At 39.1% G+C, this 8536-nt stretch overlaps 1 protein-coding gene across 2 annotated transcripts in view; it reads right to left on the bottom strand.

The window, feature by feature from the left end:
• sec31a (SEC31 homolog A, COPII coat complex component) overlaps window positions 1-8536 on the bottom strand; it is a 64572-nt gene that overhangs the window by 54146 nt on the left and 1890 nt on the right. For both annotated transcript variants that reach the window (XM_014029901.1, XM_014029902.1), the window contains exons 2-5: window positions 7972-8051; window positions 3167-3290; window positions 2895-3093; window positions 2714-2809 (exon numbers count right to left, since the gene is read on the bottom strand). In XM_014029901.1, the coding sequence (XP_013885355.1) occupies window positions 2714-2809; window positions 2895-3093; window positions 3167-3290; window positions 7972-8050 (498 nt within the window). In that variant the 5' untranslated portion in view covers window position 8051. The remainder of the gene's footprint in view (window positions 1-2713; window positions 2810-2894; window positions 3094-3166; window positions 3291-7971; window positions 8052-8536) is intronic.

Genomic DNA, 8536 nt, shown 5'->3' with positions numbered 1-8536 from the left:
ACACACACACACACACACACACACACACACACACACACTCGTTCTTTGTGTGATAAACATATCTTATTCCTAATTTTATTTAGGTTTTTTTTCTCACTCACATTATATTAAATTTATTATTTTCCTGAATGTAGAAATCATGTCTGATTACAGGGATCACTAACATGTCCTTTGTCTTGGAAAAATAAATTATCTTTACAGTCCTACATTTCTTCTCAGGCCAAGAGTCAGTGACCTCTTTTATTTTCTTTAAAATGTCATTATGTTTTATGATTTTACTTTTATGTTCTGTTTTCTCTCTCAGTGTTCTAAGATCAGGACAATGTCTGTTTAGAAGTCATCATTCTTGTTGCTGTTTATCAAACATTCTCTCCTTGGCCCAGTTTAGTCAGTTTTGATAACATACTGTATAAATGTGTGTATTTTAAACTACGTCAGTGCACACATTTTGTACCACTGCTCTGTGTGACATGGTGTGTGTCTTGCAACTACAATAAATCCTGTTGAACATTTTCACAGAGTACTTTTATTCTTGGATCTCGTGTTTCTGCTTAGGTAGAATAAAGATTTCCATGACATCCATCACACAGGCAGGAAGTAATTTACATCTGTTTAACATATGTTAATGAAGGCGTTTCAGGGGGAGGAGTCTTACCTGCGCTCAGTTCCACGTTAATTGTGATGTACAAAAGTAATGTGCGTGGATTCAGGCGTACGCACAGTTTGATACATCTGGATTTTTTGTGCGTACGCCGTTCTCTGGATTTGACCGTACGTCAGGTTTCAGTAAGAAATCCACACAAGTCTTTGTACACGAGGCCCCTGGTCTTTTTACATTGACGAGTTCACCAGTGCTTTCTTTCTTTCTCAGGATGGACCAAACTGTAGATTTTGTCACTCCTAATATTGTAGCAATTTATCAGATGGGTTTTTTTCTATTTTTGCAGCTTCAGGGTTCCTACAGTTTAAAGTAAGTTCAATTTAAGACTTTACGTTTTTTTAATGCCAACTGAAATTAAAGACCAATTTCATAATAAACACAAATGATAAAAAATAAAACCGTAGCAGAAACTCATGAATCAAAGTATTTTTGGTTGAAGTACTCAAATATTGCTAATAGACCAATTGTTTTTATCCATATCTAACTGCTTTTTCATCAAATAGCAAAAACATTCTTATCAGTCAGTTTAATGACCCAAAATTTGAAGTTTTAGGGCCCACAGTGGGGTCTTAACCCCAGTTTGCTATAGATGAAACCTGAAGTGTCTGTGACATCAAAATTTGTAAGAACAGTTAGTGCATTTTTGAAAAGACAACATTATTAACATGTTACAAAATGAGTTTCACGTTGCTCAGATGGACAGTTGTTGGGATATTTGCATCTACAGGAAGTGATGTGATAGGGGAGTGTCTAAAAGAATGTTAGTAATTATTTTAAATGTGTTAACGGTTGTAAGACTTCTGAAAGATTGATTTAAAACACTTTAAGGTTAATTAAGGCCTTATTTTTGGATTGATGAATTCAATGCGTTTTAAGTGTTTTTAAGGATCTGCAGGAACCCTGAGCTTAAGGATGTCTTGTTTCACCAGCATGGAGAGCTCCTTTGACCTCATGTTTACTTCACAGTAAAACTTTCCAAACACAAGCAGCACACCTCAGATCACCTCCAGACCTTTATCTGCTTCATTGAGAATGACATAATGAAGGGATTGACCACACCTGTCCATGAAATAGACTTGGAGTCAATGGTCCAATTCCTTTTGGTCCCTTTAAAAACAGGGAGGCACATGTTGAGGAGCTGAAACTCCTGAAGCCTTCATCCAGTTTTAATGTGGAGACCCTCAGATGAAAGCTGAATGTCTGCACTTTATGTCCATGAACATTTTATAACTATAACTTGAATATGTTTCAGTAAACAGGTAAAAAGACTAAATTTGTGTCAGTGTCCAAATATATATGGACCTAACTGTATTTCAACAAATTACAGCCAAGTTATTCAGCAATCAGTATTCACACTGTAGTTTTATTTTATGGCTATTTAATATGGAGGTAACTTTGTTTCTTTATTATTCAGTCAAACAAAAACCATCTTCAATCAAAAAAAAATTTCAACCAAACAAAAAATAAATTCAATCAAAAAAATACTTTCAACCAAAAAAGACATCATTTCAACCAAACCAAAAAAGCAATTTCAATTAAAAAAAACAATCAAAACATTTTTTGCAAAACAGAAACTTTTGGTTGAATTAAAAACCCATAAACTTGTTGAGGCAGAGAGTAGAGAAGTTGAGTCTGTGATCAGAAGGTCGGTTCGACTCCAGGTTGCCCCACTTCATAACCTTTCTATAAAGACCCCACTTGGGCCCTTCACCCCTCAGCTGCTCCCTGGGAGCTGTAACTGGCAGTCTGGCACTGCTCCACGTGTATTAAGTTTGTTTTTTTGATTGAATTTATTTTTTGTTTGGTTGAAAATTGTTTTGATTAAAATTATTATTTTTTGATTGAAGATGCTTTTTGTTTGATTGAATAATAAAGAAACAAAGTTACCTCCACAGGTTTAATATAAAATATATTAGATATATTAAATATATTAATATATATAAATATTCATAGATTTCTTCTCACCCTAAATCACTGCATTGTTTCATTTGATGAGTCACTTAAATTAAGTTAATAACTAATGATAAAAACAGTGAAAACAGAAAAAAGCACCTGTGTTTTCGGTCCTGGAGTCATTGGAGACATGAAGTTATTCATATCCCAAATGTAAATTTCTGATTCATTTCCACCTGATGCAAACAGGTTTGTCTGAAAAATAAAAAAATAAAACATGACAAGCTGTTGAGTGTGGATTATTTACAGTATGTTGTAACCAAGAATGAGTGGGTAATACCTGAAAGGGATTGACATCCAGAGCCCTGACTGGCCCTGTGTGTCTGTCACTCTCAGCAATGATGACATCACTCTCTCCAGCAATGATCTTAGCTGGGTCGTACAGGAGGACAGTACCGTTCTCCCCTCCAGCAATCAGGACACCAGACAGGCCAGCCTGCGTGTCCATCCCAAAAGAGCTCCACACCAGTTTGTGGTATCTGAGGGTGGAAAGACAAACTAAACACGTGTGTACAGAAAGAGCAGCATGAGAAGGAATCATCTCATTTCTACCTGTGAGAAGAGGACAAGCTGCCACATGACTTCATGTCCAAACATGGCTCTGCCAAGTCCAGCTCAAAAAACTCCAGGGAGGCACTGGTGCTGAAGGAGGCATCCAGCTGTTGGGCTGATGTTCCTGCAGATTTTTTATGTATTTATTTATTTTGATTCATTCATTAAAACAAAAGATAAATCTCTCTACAATTTAAAAAACTAAATAAATTATAAATGAAAGAAAAGAAGCAGAGGGAGGGACGAAATAAATCTTATTACATTTGTAAATTACAGATTCATACACAAACCGTCCAAACATTTGGAACTAAAGATTCCCATGTGAACGCTGAGTCAGCATTCACACTTTCCTGCTCATAGTTTCTTCTGTACAACTGGTTTTTGCAATACAACTTTTGTATTTTAACTTTGCTCTATTGAACCAATTTATTTAAACATTTAGTTTAATCACAGTTTGTTTTGTTTCTTACAACCTTCCTTCCAAACAACCAGACTTTCTTATGATCTTTTAAAGTGGTCTTGGGGGGACTCTGGCTGCTTGTTGGTTTTTTTCTTTCCTCACTCTGCTGTTGTCTTTAGTCTCTCTTCTCTACATGTTTATTCTTATTATTTCTATCATGTTTTTTCTTTGTCTCTTCCAGAAGAAGGTGCACCTGGACCAGTCCTGGACCAGTCCTGGACCAGTTCTTCTGTGTTTGTCTGTGTCTCTTTCCTGTCCTCCAAGCAGCCGGTCGAGGCAGATGGTCTCCTGTCCTGAGCCTGGTTCTGCTGGAGGTTTCTTCCTGATTAGCAGGGAGTTTTTCCTCTCCACCGTTTGCTCAGGATGGGAGACTGTGATGAAGTGATTCAACACAATCTGCTGCTTTCTTCTTTACATTGTTCTTTTTATCTACAGTGTCCTGAGACAACGGATGTTGGGACTTGGAGATTTATGAATAAACTGAACTTGAACTTGTAACCTCATTTTTAGTGTTTGAACCTGATTTGTTTTAGAAAAACTTTTTTGTTTGTATTTTGAGACAATTAACTCAAGTGGGAATCATTCAAACATACAGGCTCCTGAACTGTTGACACATAACAGGCAGCAAAGTATAAATGGTATATTTAGTCTCACCTCAAAGACACAACAGCTTATTTTACTCCTGACACTATTTACTAATTTAATAACACTCTAGAGTTAATTTCAGTTTAAGTTCCTCTGAATGCTCTCTTTCAGTGTCAATCTTAAATTTTCTTCTAACAAACATCAACGCTCTCTCTCTCCTTTGGTAATATTAAGAATATAAATCATGATATTCTTCTTTCCCATATTGACAAAACCTTCTCCTCCTTCAGCTCTTCTAACCTGGACGATCTTGTCTCTTCATACAATAACAGCTTCACCACCATCCTTAACTCTGTCGCTTCGTTAAAAACCCGGTCTGTCTCCTTCTCAAACTCTGCACCCTGGTTCACTCCAGAACTCTGTTCCTTGAAATCCAAAGGTCCGAGGCTGGAGCGCCTCTATAAGAAAACTGGTCTCACAATTCACAAGGAACTCTACAAGAACCACATCAAACAGTATAAGGACAGTATTTCTCAAGCCAAATCCAGCTACCTCTCTAACATCATCACTTCCAATATTGGCAACTCTCAGACTCTTTTCTCTCTCCTCAACTGTACCGTCTCATCTCATAAGTCTTTACCCTCTCACATGGTGTCCACTGATTTTTGTAACTCTCTGATGTCCTACTTCAATGAAAAAGTTCTGTCTATTCACAAACACCTTGGCCCAATCACAGCTTGCAGCTCACCTGTCGAACTCCCCCCTGCCCCGTCCACCTCTATAACCATGTTTCCATCAAGGCTTTTTGATGCACATTTAGAAGTGTCGCATTAAAAATGCGATAAAATGTCAGATGGAAACAGCAAAATTCGAAAAAAATCCTCAATTCGCTAAAAAGTTTTTACGCTCGCTTGAGGTGGTTTTTGGATGATTCACAAAGTAGTTAATGTGCAAAACGGGAGATGGAAACACGTTTGCCGAATGAATTACCTCACGTGACGTTCAGCTGTTTCCGCTTTCCTGCCTCGTCCCGGATCTTATCATAAACGCACGAAAACATGGCTGCAACAACAACAACAGGTACATGTGGATTGACGAAGAGATGAGAACATTTCTCTCTTTAATTCGCAAAAGAAACATTAAATTAGCCATTAACCTGTTAAATCACTCCATTGTCCCGAGATGATTAGCCTCTGCTAGTTAGCAAGTTTCATTTCCTGTTTACTACCGCAAAGCTTGTCACCGATGTCTGACATAATCACGCGTTGTGTAGCCTCGTTTATTCGCATCAAACAGTCGAGAGGGAAACTAGATGGAAACAGTCTAGATTCGAATTTTTATTTATTTAATTTTTTGCGAATTTTGAAAAGTTCGATAAAACTTCACTGTACAACTGGATGGAAACACGACCTCTGTCTTCTCCCTTCACCTGCCTCTGACATCTCCGATATCATTAGCAAGTCTAAGCCCTCATCCTGCCAGTTCGATCCATTTCCCACTGCTCTTGTTAAATCCTGCCTCCCGTCTCTGCTCCCTATCATCACCACTATTATCCACTCCTCCTTGACCTCTGGTATTGTTCCCACAGCTTTTAAATCTGCAGCCATTACCCCCATCATCAAGAAACCCGGTCTCAACCCAAGTAACTTCAGTAATCTTCATCTAATCTCTAACCTGCCCTTCATCTCTAAGATTATGGAAAAAGTTGGTACCAGTTAACTCCACTCTCACCTTTCCAACAATAACTTTTATGAGGAGTTTCAGTCTGGTTTTCACCCCAAACACAGCACCGAAACCGCCCTCATAAAAATCACCAATGATCTTCTCCTTGCTGCCGACTCTGGCTTCCTGTCCATCCTCATCCTCCTTGACCTAAGTGCTGCTTTTGATACAATCTCTCATTCATTTCTCAACAGACTCACATCCATTGGCATCTCAGGTACTGCGTTTAACTGGTTCAAATCTTGTCTTTCTGACCGCACTCAATTCATTCAGATTAAATCCTTCCACTCTGAGCCATCCCCCATCTCCATTGGCGTGCCCCAAGGCTCTGTCCTTGGACTCCTCTTCATTACTCACCTCCTTCCTCTTGGTTACATTTTCCGCATGTTTGGTGTCCGTTTCCATTGTTATGCAGATGACACTCAGCTCTACCTGTCAACCAAGCCAAACTCCACACACCCCTTCCTCCATCCTCATGGACTGTCTCAATCACTGGTTTTCAGACAATTTCCTTCAACTAAATAGTGACAAAACAGAAATTATCCTTGTCAGCACTAAAAATTCAATCTCAAAATCTAATAATCTCCTCATCCCTATCAACAACTGTCTGCTAACCCCCTCCCCTCAGGTCAAGAGTCTTGTTGTCATCCTCGACACCACTCTCTCCTTCACTGCACACATCAACAACGTTACTCGGTCTGCCTACTTCCACCTCAGAAATATCAACCTTCTCCGTCCTTCTCTCACACCCCGCACCACAGCCATCCTTGTCCACAGTCTTGTGACCTCACAGATCGATTACTGTAACTCTCTTCTCTTTGGCCTCCCCAACAAACCCCTCCATAAGCTTCAGATGGTCCAGAACTCAGCTGCACGTGTCATCACCCAAACCTCCTCCCATAACCACTTCACCCCAGTCCTGCAGCAGCTCCAATGGCTCCCAGTCAAATTACGCATCGTCTTCAAAATTCTTGTTCTCATGTTCAAAGCTATCCACCATCTTGCCCCTCCTTACATGTCCGACCTCGTACACATCTCCATCCCCTCCCACTCTCTCAGATCCTCTTCTTCCCTAAACCTCCAAGTACCCACTGCCCGCCTCTCCACCATGGGGAGCAGGGCCTTCACCTGTTCTACACCTCTCCTCTGGAACTCTCTACCACCCGACCTAAGAAACACAACCTCTCTTCCTGGGTTCAAGACTGCTTTGAAAAAAGGGGATTCTGATATTAGTCCATGAAATGGACGTTATTAGGTGTTATCAGTCCCATGCAATGGCTTTAGAATGTCCCTACTGTGCCTTCTAGGCTTCAGACTGTCCCGACAGTGCCCCCTAGTGGATTAATATATTAATGACAATGAATGTGTAAATAACCAAAACATATTTTAATAAATTTTTTGTCCTTGCCTGGTGGCGATCCTTGCTCTTACTGTCCGAGTCATTCTGGAACACTGGTCTCCCAGTCTGTGGTCCAACGCTCTACCCATTTCCCTATTGGAAGGCCACATTATACACCCGTTGGAGGACGGTGTCTTTAGCACTAACCATGACATTTTCTCTAAGGTTAACCTTAGTGGCCTTTTTGCCTCATGTTAACCTGTTTTTTTATGCCTCATATTAACCAGATAGTGGTTTTATGCCTCATAATATTAACCAGCTGACAAATGGAAGCATTCTATGGGACTGATAACGGTCTATTAATGTCCATTTCATGGATGATAACATCCGAAGCGGGTGTTTGAAAGCACATCTCTTTAGATTAGCATCTTAACTTCATTTGTAAACAATGCTCTGTAACTCATGCCAGCTTTTGTCAAACTGTATTTTCACACATTCCTCTATCATGTTTCTAATGCTGTGTGTTCTTGGGTGTCCTGAAAGGTGCTTTTCAAATAAAATGATTATTATTATTATTATTATTATGATGATGATGATGATGATGATGATGATGATGATGATGAAGCGCTGCATAAATACAATATCATGTCCTTTCTAATCAGTCAGAAGCAGCAGCAGGTTCTTGCTGCATGTCTGTACCTGTTGCAAGGTAGACAGGGTGGTGCTGTGCAGGACTCCAGGTCTGGATGGCTGTCCGGTTGATCTCTTTAAGTTTCATTCTGGAGAAACAAGAACAGCAAATATACAGTTTATACATTCTACCTTCAATGTTTTATTTAAACTCTTCTTCAGTCTTTGGGAATAATCCCAGATAAATACATCATGTAAAAAGAGAAAATCTGTTTTTGTAAGGAACCTTATGAAAGGAAGTGTTACAGAAGGCTTGTTGCAGCTGTAGTGAACAAAGCTAACAAAGAGACAGTTGATTATTGCTTATTTTGTTTCTGTTCGTGTCCGAGTTTGTTCGTTACATTAGCCAAATGAAAAAATGAACAGATTTTATTGAGACTCACCTGGACTCAGTCTTAGATTTAAGACTAAATTATGTTTGTTGACTGCATATCTTCAACTGATGCACATTTAGATCCCAATTAAAGCAAAGAACCACTGGACTGATGCAACAAAACTTTCAGGAAATTATGGGCTGCTGTTTGTAAAGTTATACAGTCAAAAATTACCACCAATACTTTGTTTTATTTAGACT

This window comes from Austrofundulus limnaeus, unplaced genomic scaffold, assembly GCF_001266775.1.
Source record: "Austrofundulus limnaeus strain Quisiro unplaced genomic scaffold, Austrofundulus_limnaeus-1.0 Scaffold969, whole genome shotgun sequence".
Classification (NCBI taxonomy): domain Eukaryota; kingdom Metazoa; phylum Chordata; class Actinopteri; order Cyprinodontiformes; family Rivulidae; genus Austrofundulus; species Austrofundulus limnaeus.
This window is presented reverse-complemented; position numbering and strand designations above follow the sequence as displayed.